Source organism: Heteronotia binoei, chromosome 2, assembly GCF_032191835.1.
Source record: "Heteronotia binoei isolate CCM8104 ecotype False Entrance Well chromosome 2, APGP_CSIRO_Hbin_v1, whole genome shotgun sequence".
NCBI classification, from domain to species: Eukaryota; Metazoa; Chordata; class Lepidosauria; order Squamata; family Gekkonidae; genus Heteronotia; species Heteronotia binoei.
The window spans coordinates 104,688,941-104,705,073 of NC_083224.1; the positions used below are offsets into that span (position 1 = coordinate 104,688,941).

Genomic DNA, 16,133 nt, shown 5'->3' on the forward strand with positions numbered 1-16,133 from the left:
CTCACTATTCAATATAAGTTTTCTCAGAAATTGATTAAATCTAGTTTTAATCTTAGCCTAAATTGAAAAACAATAAGCATGGTACATTGTCCCTGATCCTTGACTGGCTTTTACCCTGCACTAATGACTAGAGGAATTATGAGGGGAATTATGCAGGGAAGAGCCAGGTAATTTGACAAGGTTTTTTGGCAAGGCCAGATGATAATTTCTAAGGCACTTGAAAAATAACCAAGCTGCTTCAATATACACTGATATGTGTACATTTGAGTGTAGTTTTGAATCATGGTTTGTATGTATTTTATTGAACTAGATCAATATTTTAAAACTGATTTTATTCATTGATATTAAAACAATCATTTACAGTGCTGTTCTAAGCAGAGGTACACCCTTCCAAGCCCAGTGACTTCAATGTTACTTTGTTTAGATTTGCACTGCTAGTTACCCAGCATGAAATTCCAGTAGCCCATACTTTGTATTTGCTATGAAATACTATTACACAAGGGAGGAAAGATGGTATGGTATAGCCCAATCTCATCAGATCTCAGTAGATAACCAGAGTCATTACTTGGAAGTGAGTCCACCAAGGAACACTATGCAGAAAAAGGCAATGGCAAACCATCTCTGCTTCTCACATGCCTTCAAAGCCCCTAGCTAGGTCCAGGGGTCATCATAAATCAGCTGCAACTTGACAGAGCTTTACCCAACCACATAATTACACAGAAGTTTGGATTAGGCCTTGTTGGTCTAAGCTGGGTTCCATAAACATTGATTGTATCCTTAATGAAACTTTGTCTTGATATTGTGGTTTATGCCAATTAGAGGTGGGCATGAACCAAACTATGAAGCAAAATTCATCATGAATTTTTCCATTTGCGGTTTGGGATCAGAAGTTCATGACGGGTCTACTGTCAAAAACTTTCACAGACTTTTAAAACAGTTTGTGCCACTTCTTGGTGATTCATGGCTAGAGCAGAAAGCTTTTTGTTCCCTGTGAAACCACAAAACAGCTGAGCCATTGCTGACATTACAGTGCCTCAAAACACAGTGTTGTTCACTATGGACGTAGTAGCACCATATACTAGTATTCCACACAAGGAGGTCAGGAGAGTAGCTGAAAAATGTTTGGAAAAGTACACAAACCCCTTCCCTCCCATTCATTTCCTTTTGAGCCTGTTAGAAATTATTCCGGGGGGGGGGGGGGGGGAAGGTTAAAAATGATTATTATTTTTTTACAGACAAAGGGGGTGACTATGGGATGGGTGACTGCACCATCTTTGGCAAATTTATAGATTTCTAATCTAGAAGACACTAGGTTTTTCATAGAGGAGAACCCCTTTTTGCAAAATGTACTTTTTAATCATCACTTCATTGACAATGTGATGGTGTTGTATAAGGATCCTGAGTCTGTTGAATAACTTTATAGATGGTACAATATGATGGACCCAAATATTTCTATAACTTGGAAGCATAGTCTGGAAAGAATAGAATATTTAGACACAATAATTTTTAAAACAAATACGGGAAGTTTGGGTACCAGTACCTTTAAGAAACTTACTGATAAAAATACTTATCTGCACTTTGGTTGATTTCATCCCGTACATTTAAGATCTAATATTCCTTATACTCAACTCCTTAGGGTTAAACGTAACTCTTCTTTGACACAGGATTATAATAGAGATAGTACAGAACTACTTTATGATTTCAACAATGGGGTTATCCTTCTCAGGTTTTAAAAAGGGTTCAGCTAGGAAAGGAAAGGAAAGGTTCCCTGTGCAAGCACCAGTTGTTTCTGACTCTAGGGTGACGTTGCTTTCACAATGTTTTCACGGCAGACTTTTTACGGGATGGTTTGCCATTGCCTTCCCCAGTCATCTACACTTTCCCCCCAGCAAGCTGGGTACTCATTTTACCGACCTCAGAAGGATGGAAGGCTGAGTCAACCTCGAGCCAGCTACCTGAAAACCCAGCTTTCACCGGGGATCGAACTCAGGTCGTGAGCAGAGCTTAGGACTGCAGTCATGAGCAGAGTTTAGGACTGCAGTACTGCAGCTTTAACACTCTGTGCCACAGGTCTGCTAAGAGCACTTCAAATAGAAGGGAACAACTATTGACAAAGAAAGAACCTAGACTGTATAATACTTTTTCCTGAGCCATGGAATATACACCTCTTACTTTTCCTATAAAAAGAATAATACTTTTTCCTGAGCCATGGAATATACACCTCTTACTTTTCCTATAAAAAGAATAATTGTCAAGTATTGGCCTTTGATAAATGACATTCCTGGCTGTGAATCTGTTCCTTATGTTCCCACTTGTGGACCTCCTGATGGTGCTTGGGTTTTTTGGCCACTGTGTGACACAGAGTGTTGGACTGGATGGGCCATTGGCCTGATCCAACATGGCTTCTCTTATGTTCTTATGTTGGCCTTAGGAAAACACATTCTATTAAGGATATTGTCATCAGATCAGACATTAGGGAGCCATTGCCACAAAGTACTTTGCCAAAAGGTCACTTTAAATGTCACAAATGTAAAATATGCAAGAATACAGTGCAAGGTGCATCCTTTATGGTGGATAAAACAAGTGTGAAGCTTCATTCTTTCATTATCTATGATTTTATTAATACCATTTATTATATTAAATGTGAGTGTCGCTCAGTCTATGTGGGAAGCACAACATGTTCCTTAAAAACAAGAATTATGGAACATTCCTCTAGAATTAAACATAAAGTGGCAGGGGGTCCTCTTACAAACTATTTTCTTCTTAAATCATATGAGGAGGATGGCTATGGAATACTGTTTGCGGCCAATAGGTCTATTACTCAGAAAGAGTTGTTATGTTTGTTAAAGAAATGGATTTTTAATCTAAATACTTTACATCTCCATGGCCTAAATACTGAATTTTACTTAAGCTGTTTTCTTCAGTGAATTTGTAAATACATACCTCTGGTCTGTCATTCTGACGTCTTTAAAAGTTTTTTGTTCTGGAACTTCCTGTAAAAATGGTTGTTGTTGCTGAAAGTTCTAAGTTGACTCAGGATTTTTGTAAAATAGAAGTCTTATTCTAGTATACTCCAAATAGAATTGGAAACACCTGGTAAGCTTCTTATACTTGGCTCCTGTGAATTTTTCCCCCAGCCCTTTCAAGAGAAGCCTAGGACAATAGAAGTGTGGAGCTGTGCTCGATCCATTGGAGATACAGAACAGTGCCAATTGAAATATTGTAGTGAGTATATATGAGAGTACATATGGGAGTACCTTGAATAAGACTCTAGATTAAATGCAATTTAATATATTGTTAAATTAAATTTTATTTTATGACATGCAAGTCCCTTGGTGAGCTGCCTGAGGAAGGATTAACTCTGAAAGTGGACGGAAGCAGCAGTCCAGTTGCAGCCACACCTATTTGGGAACTGCAGTCACACCTGGATGGGAATTATTGGACTTCAGGAAGTCTTACAGACAAAGAAAGAACATTGCACTTTGTAAAATGGACTGTAAAATACTTTTAAATTGATATGTGAAAAATACTGTGGTAATATTTTGTTTTTAAATATATGTATCAGTTAAAACCCTCACGGAGTGTTCAAAGTCATATATCTCACAGCTGTTTTGAGCTGTCTTCCATAGTCCCTTTAAACTTTAAAGGAACTGAACAAGACAGCCTAAAACAGCTGTTTCTCCAGCTTTCTGCAAACCCCGTTTAAAGAGACGGTGGCCCCTTTCAATGAAGTTTGCAGGGGCACAAACCATGAACCAGCTTGGTCCATGAGCCAGCCTACTGGTTTGGTTTGGCTAAACCATGAACCTAACCACATTTTCCCAGTTCATGCCCATCCCTAATGCCAATATAGATGCAATGGGAGGACAAAAACAAAAATAGCAGTGTGTGGCTGTTTTTCAGTTGCAAAGAAAAGCAGAAGGCCAGCAAAAAGTGGTCCAAAGACTATTGTAATTACTAGTTTTTGTTGGCCTTTAAAAAATAAAAATATATTTGGTTAGCTGCTTTTTCCACTTCGACAGGAACAGAATGTATAGCAAAGGAAAATGGTTGGATGCCAAGGCCTTCCTTCCTGTTACACTGAAATCACTCTAAGTGTGTGAGACTTTGAAAAAACCTTAAATGACAGTTTCCAATGTTCACAATATGTGACCCACACAGAGCCGGCCCTGCCACTAGGCAAACTACGCGGTTGCCTAGGGCACCAGGAGGTAGGGGGCCAGTGGCAGTGTGATGGAAAGGGTGCGCGCCGCTGCCTCCTCTCCCCTTCCGTACCAGGTCAATTTCAGTGCCAGGAAACCGGTGCTGGAGCACCGCACTCCCCAGTGGGCCATTTAAAGCACTCGATCAGTGGGTAAAGACTTGCTCAAAGTCAGTGCTGCCAGGCTGGCCACAGCAAAAAGGAAAGGGTGTGCTCCGCACCTCTCCCTCCTTCCACTTCCTGGATGAGAAGGGAGGAGGGAGCAGCAGCGCGCACCCTTTCCTTCCCGCTGCCACTGGTTAGCCCAGCAGCACCGACCATGAGCGAGTCTTTATCTGCCAATCAGATGATCAGCGGGGGAGTGGCTTTAGATGGCCTGCTGGGGAGTGTGGCACTCAAGCGCCGGTTCCCTGGCACTGAAATTGTCCTGGTGGGGAAGGGAAGGCAACCGCCTAGTTTGTCTCCCTCTCCCCCCGCTGCCAGCCCCCTCTGGCTTGCCGCCGCCATGCTCTGCTCACTCGCCCCCCTTCCCACACTTGCCATGACTAAAACAGCCCTACAGGCTTCTCGCAGCTCAGAGCGGGGGGCAAGCAAGTGGAGCACGGTGGCGGGGGGAGCGGAGTGTGCTGGGGGGGGCGCCTGCATAGGGTACTATTTGCCCAAGAGCCGGCACTGAACCCACAACAAGCGTTATATAAGGTAAATGATTCCTTGCCCTAACAAACATTTCAAATCACTCCAAACCAACACATACAACATAGAAATATGCACCAACTATACCTGAAACATTCAATGGAATAATGTTCCATGTTATTAATTCTATGCTTGTTGTTGTTATTTATTCAGGAGAGGGCAGAGGGAACTATTGTGATCATCTGATAGGTAAATGAATAAGTGCACCTTAAAAAAAGCTAGCTAAAAGTAAAAAATAAATTAAAGACTTTTGAATGATGGTTTAATACCTTTCTTGTTTCTTTAAAAGTTGACAAAGGAGTTGAAGTTATTTGTAGACCCAACAAAATTCTTAAGGTAGCATCCTGTTTTATTATAGCAAAGTCACAAGAGTCTGTCTATGCATTTAGAATAATTAATCAAGTCTTCTTGGTCTGTGTGTAATACAAGAGATGAAAACAGAGAGAAGAAGAAACAGAATGCAAGATAAGAAAACAGAAAGAAGAAAACACTGTGACTTGTGCATTTAGTGAGATAGAGAGTGGTCATAAACAGCTCTACTCAGAAAGAAATCCTATATTATTCAATGGGACTTCCTATGAGAAATTTGTCCTTAGGGTTGCATTCATAGAATAGGTTGAGTAGAAAAATTGAAATGACAATACTCATGAAAATAGCGTGCATAGACTGTGTCCATATTAGCTCTTTGTCCTAGATTTTAATTTGTCTTCCACTTAGTAGAATATATAAAATATGATCTTAGCTGGCTTAATGATAATTGACATCTAGGATTTCATTACTAAATTATGGATAGAAATACACAACTGAAAAGTTTGGGTGCATGGTGCTTTCGATCGTTATTAGGGATAAGCATGAACCACATTTTTGTGGATCAGTTCATGGCTGAATCACAAACCCATATGAACTAGGAAGTTGGTTCATCAACCAACCCAGTTTGTGAGCCATTTGAAGTTAAAAACCTTTCTTTCTGCTCCCTGCAGCTTTTTGCAGGGAGCAGAAAGCAGGCATTTCCAAACAACTGAGTGGTGGGGACTGCTGCTCAGGTGTATGGTTTAAATGGCTCTGAGCCATTTAAATCCTTTCTGCTCCCCACAAAAAGCCATGGGAACAAAAAACAGGGGTTTCCAAACAGCTGAGCAGCAGAGACTGCCATTCATCTGTTTGGTTTAAATGGCTCAGAGCCATTTAAACCTCTGCTTTCAAAAAGCCACGGGGAGCAGAAAGAAGGGTTTTTAATCCCTGTTGCTCAGCTTTTGAATAATCCCTGCTTTCTACTCCCTGAGGCTTTTTGCAGGAAGTAGAAAGCAGGGTTTAAACAGCTCTGTGTCATTTAAAGGAAAGAGCTGTTTTTCATTTCCGCTCCTCAAGCACCAGTTTCTGCTCTTCAAGCACTGCCACAAATTGCATTAACATTTTTGAAAGTTTGTGGTGGTTCTTCAGTTCACAAATAATGCTTCACAAATTGCAAACCAGCCAAAATTTGTGATGAACTTTAGTTTGTCAGTTGGTTCGTGCCTATCCCTCATAACTATTCCAATGGAGTGATGGTAAATTCAGAAGTCTATTATTACTATTGTTATTATCCCACATCACCCTTCACACATGGCAAACATATACAGAAGAGCAATTTGTTCACAGAAGCCTGCTTCTGTGCAAAGTCCTGAATTAAGAAACCAATTTATCTGGAAAAAAATAAATGTGAGAACTTTTAGTTAACCTTCTGGGGCAGAATTGGGCCTCTTGCTATTAAGGTACTTCTGTGTAGAATGTCACTTCCCATTTCTTTCAGAAATCCCAGCTGTCATTTTACTTTCAAAGGTAATCTGTTTCTAGCTCTCAAGGCTGCAGAGGTAAAATTGAAATTTATTTATTTACGTTATATTTATATCCCGACCTTTCCATACAGACTCAAGGCGGCTAACAGCATAAAATAGAGAGTAAACAAAACAATATTAAAACAATAAAACAATCAGATAAATAACAATTTAGTAGTAACATATACTAGATTTTTCAAATTAAGAGGATAAAGTTTTTGAAATATGGTTTTGATATGGTTTATTAGGGTTGCCAACATTCCAGGTGGTGGCTGGAAATCTTCTGGGATTGCAACTGGTTTCCAGGCAACATTCACCTGAAAAAAGTGCCCACTTCAGAAGGTGGACTCTATGATGTTATACTCCATTGAAGTCCCTCCCTATGCCCTGCCCTTCTTAGGCTGCACCCCAAAAATCTCCAGGTATTTCCCAACCCAGAGTTGGCAAATCTATTGTTTCTGAGCCTATTTGAAGGCAGATGCAAGATGTTTCACATTTGGGATAAGGACAAATTAACTGCAAAAATAAACTAACATGGCTATCAGTGATAGCTTGGAAACCACCATATTTCTAGCAAATAAACTATAGTCCTCTAGCTAATAATAAAAAATTCTCTTTTTATTAATATTCTTGCTCTAGAGCCATATGAAAGTCATGTTAGCTTTCTTTTTCCTCTGCTATCATTAGAAGTAGAAATGTGAAGAGAAAGTTGAAGGACTCAAGATTTCATTCACCATCAGCAAGGTTAAAAAGGTTTTTGAAATGGTGAAATGGTGATTGGAAGCTTCACAATATTGTGCCATTTTTCCAGGATATCAATTCAATTATTACTAAGGTAGACTGAAAAGGAATATGGAAAATATTGATTTATCCTTTGTCACTACTTTTTAAGGATTTAACATTTTGAGACAACAAATATAAGCTTACCAGTTGAATAAATACACTATTTTTCTTTTTTTTTTAAACTATATGAACACATATATTTTACAAAACCCCATAGCAAAATGGGAAATAAGTATCCTTCTACAAAAAGAAGATGTAAGTACGTATACAAAATAAAGCTTTAGAGTTTTGAAACCATATCTGGGCAAGAGACAAATACATCCTAGTATTCCATTTTTTTAAAGGCCCAGCTGAAACCATTCATTGAGAATGGGTACGAACAGACGGAAGCTTATCATTCTTCTCTCTTCTGGATATTGCACACGTGAATCCTTCTTGTGTCAGGAAAGTAGATCCAACAGAAAAGAAGCCAATGCCATATAGAGAGAAGCAGTTAAGGATGATGTCAAGCTGATGGCTAGAGCAGAGCTGTGGAGACGATGGCGGAATGTGAGATCTGGTTGTGGCTGCTGCTCCAGCTGGTTTGGTAACCATATGGATGGGTTGATTGTGATGTAACCATTTGTAGTTTGAATGTGGGATGGCACTGTTGTTGTCCTACAAGAAAACATATAGGATAAAATTAAAATATACCCAGTATCCAATTCATAAGATGTAAGATGAACAGCTAGATCAGGAGTCCTCAAAGTGGTGTCTGTGGGTGCCATCATACCAGCTGACACCTTTTGTTATGCCCACCAATTGTTTTCAGAAAGTGGGTGGTGCCAGCAGAGGTTCTAATTGGCCATTGAAGAGCTGAACAATACGTCCAGCTAACTGTCTGTTATGCATACTCGTCTACTTTTAAACAATATGCTTAACAGCATCCTATTAAATAGAGCTTGTGTCTGAAATGCTGAAGAGTTACAATCAGAGTTGTGCATAACCTCAATCCCTGACATCTTGTGGTTGCCTATACTTCCTGCAACAGCTGTTGTGTTGTTGTGCCCATCACCAATACTCCCTCTAAATTGTGGAGTCTTGTGAGCAAAAAATTCTACTTTGTGAGCTACTGGCACTGAAGTTGTGAGCTAACTTCTGCTTAAGGCAATAGCAGTACTAGATAGATAGCAGTTTTAAGCTACTGCATAAATTAGTTTTCTCAGAGGCCATTTTTCCTGAGCTAAGACAAAAATGTGTGAGCCGGAGGCTAAAAAACTGTGAGCTAGCTCACACTAACTCAGCTTAGAGGAAGAACTTCCCACCACCCTGTGTCAACTTTCCAGAGGTGCCTTCTGGCTCAAAAAAGCTGGGGACTCCAGAGCTAGATGGTCACAAGTTACTACAAGTCACAGATGAGATCACAGATGAAGGGGATATAGTTTTTTACAATGTGACTGCTTGCAAGAATACCATCAATAGCTGCTACACAGATGCAATTAACACTGTGCTCTTCCACCCCCCCCCCCAAAAACAGGAAAAATACAGATCTTCACATGTCAACTGATGTCACTTGCAGGAACAAAGGGTACTAGATTTCCTTTTCTCAGTAGTACTCCTTGTTGTCTAGCCAGCTGCTGATTTATGGCCAATTTACAAGATACAAAGTGCTCATGGCTGCGACAAGGCCTTTCTATCAAGGCCTTTCTGTGCTGGAAGTTCTATGTCTCCCAGGTGCACAGGGTTGATACTCCCAGGGTTTGGGGAATAGAGGAAACTCAGAATGATCAGGCCTGACGCTAGGGTTTCTAGTGCCCCAGGATGCCCCCCCCCCCCCCAGCCAGGTTTCTATTCATGCATGAGAAGCGTGCGGGGACTAATAACGTCACTAGAAGTTATGTAATCGGGGTGCAAAGTCTTGTGCCCAGCTCTCTCCCACTTCAAAGGGAGCTGGATGCAGAGTGAGAGGGCAGCCACAGGAAGGGGAGGGCACCTCCCACTCCTCAGGAGGGCTCCTTTGTCCCCTCAGCCTCCCTGGCACTACAAGCCCCAGCCTGCCTTGCGGTCTGGCCCCACATGGCCCTCTGGGAAATGGAGTCCACCTCCTTCCACCAGGTAAGCTGCAGGACACCGGGTGTGTGTGTGTGTGGAACTTCGGGGCAGAAGCAAATGAGGTAGGTGCCCCCTCCGCCGCCCATGTGCGAACAGAGAGTGAGCGATGTGCATCTGAGGGAGGGAGGGGGGAGGGAGGGTTTGAGCCAGTGAGCGGCCTGTCCATGGGGGGGGCAGGCAAGGGAAGAAAGCATGGGGCAGTCAGCTCCTGGCCGGGCCCATAGGAGCTGGGTTTGGATGGGAGGGAGAGAGGGGGTTCTCCTGCCTGGCTGGCTGCCATGCTGTCCACCCGAGGGGATCAGCCTCCACCCTGCTTGGAAGGGAGGGGGCTGTTGGCCACCCCCATCTGTTCTTGAGGGGTCTCTGTGGCTGAGGCTGGCATTGTGTCCCAGCGCTGCCACACACCCCAACATCACCAAGGCTCAGGCAGCCTTGGTGAGGTCAGGAACACAGTGGGCATGGGGCGTTTGAGGAGACGGGGCGCCTCCTGGTGCCCTTACGCCAGGCTATTTGGCCAACTCCCACATGCCAGACCTGAGAATGATGTAGTGGTGTAGAGTCCACTTTCCAAAGCAGCCGTTTGTTCCAGGAGAACTGTTGCCTGGAGATCAGTTGTAATCTCGTGAGATCTCCAGCTACCACCTGGAGGTTAGGAGGAAAAGCAACAGCTCTGTGCCCAATAAGCCTCCACTTTCAATTCCAATAAAGACTAATTCAAAAAAATTCTTTATGCTGGCAAAAAATTATTTAGACAAGTCTGAGTTTGCTCAATGTATGCAGAGGATACTTCAGCATCAAGTTAAAGTACCAACACCAGTTTACAGGCATAACCGGACTGTGTTCCTGTTTCTCATTACAGCTTTATCCAAGCTACAGTTTTCTTTGCCTATAAAGCAATCATACAATAAACAATTTAATATGCAAACACCCAAAACTGATATACTAATTTACCAATGTTATACTTCACTCTTCACACTCAATCCAACAATTAATGGTATCAAAGATTTCAGGTTTTCACGCCTGGTAACATCATTAGGGTTTGTAGAATCTTGATCCCGAAAGATTCTACAAACCCTAATTAATGGTATCTTTTCTCTCTCTCATCCTGCTAAGTGTTAGATATACCAATCAAGTGTTAGATATACCAAGTGTTAGATATACCAATCATCAGGTGCAACCATTTAGAATTACAGCAACTCATTAAAGGGAATTCCAACCATAGGCAATCCAAAAACATCACAAAAAAATGAAAGGTCCCAATCATTGTTTAGTCCTAAAGGTTGTAAAGTTTTAAAAAGAAAATCCATCTCATCTCTTTTTATGCAAGTAATCTGTCTGCACCTGTTGAATTGAATTCAAATCCTTGTAGCTTTTCCAAAACAAAGAATCTCAAAGATTCAGGATCATGTCCAAACCTTGCAAAATGTTCCACAAGAAGAGCCTCATTGACTTGGTGCTTCAATCTCGAGCGGTGTTCAAGTACATGTGACTTCACCATTTGCATTGTACTCTCAATGTAGACACATGTATATGAACAGATGACAGCATACACACCTCTTTGGTTGAGCAGGTAGTGTGTTGTCATAAAATGATCTTCTTCCCCATCTGTGGATGTGCAAATTCCCTAATCTGCAGGCAAAACTGACATGCTAAGCATGTTCCGCATTTAAGATTTCCAGGTAGCATGTCAGTTTCACTTTCCCGCTTAACAAAGTTCAGTTGTATCAAAGAATCATGCAGGTTCCTAGTGCATTTAAACCTAATTAAAGGGGGTTGTTGGCAGCCTGGGATATCATCCAGTAAATGCCTGGGGGCTGGCATTCCTTTTTGAGTCCTGGACATATGTGGTTGAAGAAAAGCTGATTTTGGGGCTGGAAGATCATCTGAGTCTTCCATTTGGGTTGCTTGTAAGGTTTCTCTAAGCCAGGGGTGCCAAACAAGCAGCCCATGAGCCAGATTAGGTCCCTGGGGTGCTCCTAGCAAGCCTGTGAACAACTCACTGTTGTCTGCTTCCTTCTCCCTCTCTTGCTTCCTTCTGCATTACTATTTGCTTTGCCAGGCTTGCTCAATCAAGCAACAGAGCAAAGCCTCTATTTTCTCCATTGGCTGACCAACACATGAAGCAACTCATGTACAAAAGCTCGCAATGCTCAGCCATTTCATATTTTCCTCAGGCTCAAAGCTTTTACCACAACATTTCTGTAATGAATGACAGCAAATCAAAAGTAGGTTTGCGACTTACAGATACACATCCAGACAACACCTGAACAGCATATGCAAGATTGGTACAGCACAGACATTGTCACCCAATTTTGATGTAAAGATTCAGAACAAGAGGTGTCAGTTATCAGAGACTGTTAAATAAAGTATTACAAGAGTGCTAATCTTTTAAGCATTTTTAAGTTTTTTAAAAAAACTTTAATTGTGTTTGTCTGTGTCCTTTATAAAGTTTATATCTCTGCTACCTGGCATTACATCTAATGTAGGGTTGCCAATCCCCAGGTGGGTTATAGTTTGGACAAACTAACAGTGACTGAGAGAGAGACTTTTTCCATTGGATTTGTGTGTATTTGTGCCTTTAAATTTTGTATGTTAGGGTGTCGAACTCTTAAGATCTTAAGAATAAGCTAAAATTTTGGTTGTTTTGTGCTACTTAGATTATTCTTAGTTTTGCTATATCTCTGCTGAGTATCCTCCATGTTTGCCACAATCCCCAGGTGGGGGCAGAGGATCCCTCGGTTTGGAGGCCCTCTCCCCGCTTCAGGGTCATCAGAAAGTGGAGGGGGGAATGTTGCTAAACACTCCATTATTCCCTGTGGAGACCAATTCCCATAGGGTATAATGGAGAATTGATCCATGGGTATCTGGGGCTATGGGGCGCTGTTTTTTGAGGTAGAGGCACCAAATTTACAGCATAGCACCCAATGCCTCTCTTCAAAACACCCTCCAAGTTTCAAAAGAATTGGACCAGGGGGGGTCAATTCTATGAGGCTCAAAAGAAGGTGCCCCTATCCATTATTTCCAATGGAGGAAAGGCATTTAAAAGGTGTGTGGTTCCTTTAAATGTGATGGCCAGAACTCCCTTTGAAGTTCAATTATGCTTGTCACAACCTGGCTCCTAGCTCCATCCCCAATGTCTCCTGGCTCCACCCCAAAATCCCCAGATATTTATTGAATTGGACTTGGCAACCCTAATTTTATGACACACGTGGCTTGGCCTGACAAGTTCTCATTTATGTCAGATCCAGCTCTAATGAGTTCAACACCCCTACCCTAAGCCCTCGAGATCTAGGAAATTTGGGTCTGGGGAAGGATGTCTAAGCCTCTAGATTTTCGTCAGAGGACAAGATTTTCATCAGAGGTTGAGTCAGACCTTCTTACACTTCCACAGATGAGGAATTTGTTCCAGGGGCCAGATAAGGAATTTGAAGGGTCTTGATATCCCCCAAACTCTTCACTTGATCCACCAAACACATTTATCCTATTTATGATAGACACTATTCTTTTTTTTTCTATAGTATTACTCTTGCCAACTAGCATCTCCTGTCCTGTATGGATTAATTTACTTCAGATACCTAGTTTATGTGGGTACATTGTTTTATTTAAAGCCTTTCTATAAAGCCTTTCCACTTAACTCAGGGTTCCCAAAGCAACAAACATTAAAACATTTCAAACATTAAAATATTTCAAACATTAAAAAATGTTTAAAATACAAATATATTAAAAACAATTAAAACGTATAAGCTTAAGAACATATAAGTCACCCAGCCACCACTCATTCAGCTAGGGTGGCCAGACCGTCCCGGGCACCCGGGAAAGTCCCGGTTCTGGCCCCCAATTCCTGGCTCCCGGGCTGGCTATACCGGGACCATTAGAGGTCCCGGTTTAGCCAGCCAGAGAGCCGGTGGGCCGCATGCGCGGGCGGGGAAGGCGGCGAGGGAGGGAGGGAGCGTCCCTGCGCGTGCACAGGGCGATTGTGGCGGGCTCTGCGCATGCGTGGGGATGCTCCCTCTCTCACTCGCCGCCTTCCCCGCCCACGCGTGGGGGCCGGCGGCGGTGGCAGAGGCTGGGGAGGCGGCGGAGAGGCCGGCGCTGGTCGCTGGAGGGCCTCTTTCTTTCTTTCTTTCTTTCTTTCTTTCTTTCTTTCTTTCTTTCTTTCTTTCTTTCTTTCTTTCTTTCTTTCTTTCTTTCTTTCTTTTTCCTCTGTCTATTTGCTTTATTTCTCTCTCTCTCCCTCTCTCTCTCTTTCTTCCTTTCAGCACTACACCATGCTGGCTCTTGTGATCGAGTAGTGTGTTAGAATTTGATTTTTTTTCCCTGGGATGGCTATATATTTATATGGCTATATATTTCTGGACTTTTTCCAATAGTAGAATATCTTTTCTGAGGTGTGGTGGTTATTATAGCACTTTTGGTGATGTCAGAGGTGTGGTCTAGTATGCAAATGATGGTGATGTCAGGAGTGTGGCCTAGTATGCAAATGATGTTGATGTCAGGGGTGTGGCCTTGCATACTAATGAGTTCCTGCTGGGCTTTTTCTACAAAAAAAGCCCTGTTTGTCACATCTCCACTTAATTCTTTGTTAAGTTGCTTACCTGTAAGTGCTGCTCTTTGAGGGTCCAGACATTTAATCACACTATGGGCTTTGTGTTTGCACAGGGCATAATTTGGAACTAAGGTTGCCAGGTCTGTGTTGGAAAATACCTGGAGACTTTGGGGGTGGAGCTGGGAGAGGGTGGGGCTTGGGGAGGGGCCTCAGCACTGTACAATGCCATAGAGTCCACCCTTCAAAGCAGGCACTTTCTGCAGAGGAACTGATTTCTGCCAGCTGGAGATCAGGCCCCACCTGGAGCCTGATAACCCTATTTGGAACTGTCTAAAGTTGGACATTTTAGGCATTAGCTTTACCCTCCCAGATCAAAAGACCGAGACATTTTAGAAACTCTGACAAGCAAATTGTTTTCTTGAGGTCATCATACCTTTCAGCTATAGTAAGCCTCTAGCCTCTAGCTATGTCTACTGATAGAAATCACAAATAAATTTGTCTGTATCACATAGGAAGGCCATTTTTGTAAGCCAGCCTATAGAGATTTATTCAAAGTCTTGCCACTCAGTAAGGAAATTAAGTTTCTAAACATTCCTGGGAAGGAATGACATTATGCTGATGCAGGATGTTTTTTGTATTTATATATTTTTCTCCTGTTGCTGCCCAGACTGACTGTTGGGGAGGTTGCCGTTGGGAGATCTTCACCATATTGGGAGATCTGGCAACCCTAGGTGAAGGCCTCAGCCTTTATGACCTGTTGTTAGCTAGTTACAATTGTGTGAGACAGAATGCTGTACTAGGTCTGGTCCAGCATAGCGCTTATGTTCTTATCCCAGTTAGTGATAGACAAAGCAATCTTTTGCGCATTAGGCTTGCACTTGTATTTCAGAATCCAGCCCCACCCTGGCCGCGCCGCAACGCGGCTGCGCGCCGTGGGGCCGCCATTTGCAGCCCCGGCAGGATCAAAGAGTTCCTTCCCGGGCATCCGGGAATTGTTAAGGGGCGGGGGCGAGGCTTTAAGTAGCCTCAGCCCCAAACCTCCACACGCAGTTGCGTGGAGGCGTCGGTTGAGCAGGAGCCTGATCGGCGTTGCCCCACTCACTGCGTCGTTGGGCCGGGAGGCGGCCTTGGCGTTCGTCCCTGCAACGGTCTGTTGAGTCTGGGTATAGGCGTGCTGCGCGTTGCGTCGGCGCGCCCAGTTCCCGGCTCAGCGAGCTTCGGAGGGGGCCGCGAGCGCGGCTCCCGCAGCGCCGCGGATCAGCTGTTCGTCGGCTGGCGGCGAGGAGGAGGCTGAGGCGCGCGGTCTAGCCCATCGGGGCTTTGCTACGGTTTGGAGCTTCAGGTGGTGGGAGCGGCCCCCCCTTTTCTGGTCTACAGCGCAGGCCCCTTATAGGGAGCGTGAGGGCCTTTTGTGTTCTCCCCCCTCCTGGGGGTTTACGGTAGCGCGCGGGTGCCCTCAGGCAACGCTACTGGTTTCACCAGCTTGGGCTGTTAGAGGGAGCTGTGGCTCAGGGTCAGGGGGTATTTGTCAGTGTGTGTTTGGCTTGGGGGGCCTGAAGTAGGCTTGCTTCAACATCCCCCCCTTAACCCCTCCCCCCCTCACTCAGGGACGGTGGCTTAGTGGTAGAGCAGCTGCTTGTGTAACAGTGGGTCCCTGGTTGGGGTCTTTGCCACACCCGGTGATTTGTTTGCCTGCCTCCCCCCCCCCCCACTTTACCACACCTGCACCCCTTTTGCAGTTTGGTACGTGCGTGATTTGGTATGGCTCCAAAGAAAGGTCAGGGCCCGTCTAAGGGCAAGCAGCCAGCCAAGGCAACCGCCAAGCACAGGCATACTGACCCCCCTTCTGAAGAGACGGATATGGAGGTAATCCGGCAAGCCATATTAGACAGGGTGAGGGTCTTGGAAGAGGAGCAGGGTGCGTCTGGGTCCCAAGCTATGGCCGGGGCGCCATAGCGCCACTGGTAGGTCAGGAACCATTACATTTGAGAGGGAGTTGCTTTCC

At 43.6% G+C, this 16,133-nt stretch overlaps 1 protein-coding gene across 1 annotated transcript in view; it reads right to left on the reverse strand.

The window, feature by feature from the left end:
• Window positions 1–7,831: 7,831 nt before the first annotated feature.
• Window positions 7,832–16,133, reverse strand: part of TRABD2B (TraB domain containing 2B) — an 835,032-nt gene continuing 826,730 nt past the window's right edge. The window contains exon 7 of the mRNA XM_060231786.1: window positions 7,832–8,148. Within this exon, the coding sequence (XP_060087769.1) occupies window positions 7,932–8,148 (217 nt within the window). The 3' untranslated portion in view covers window positions 7,832–7,931. The remainder of the gene's footprint in view (window positions 8,149–16,133) is intronic.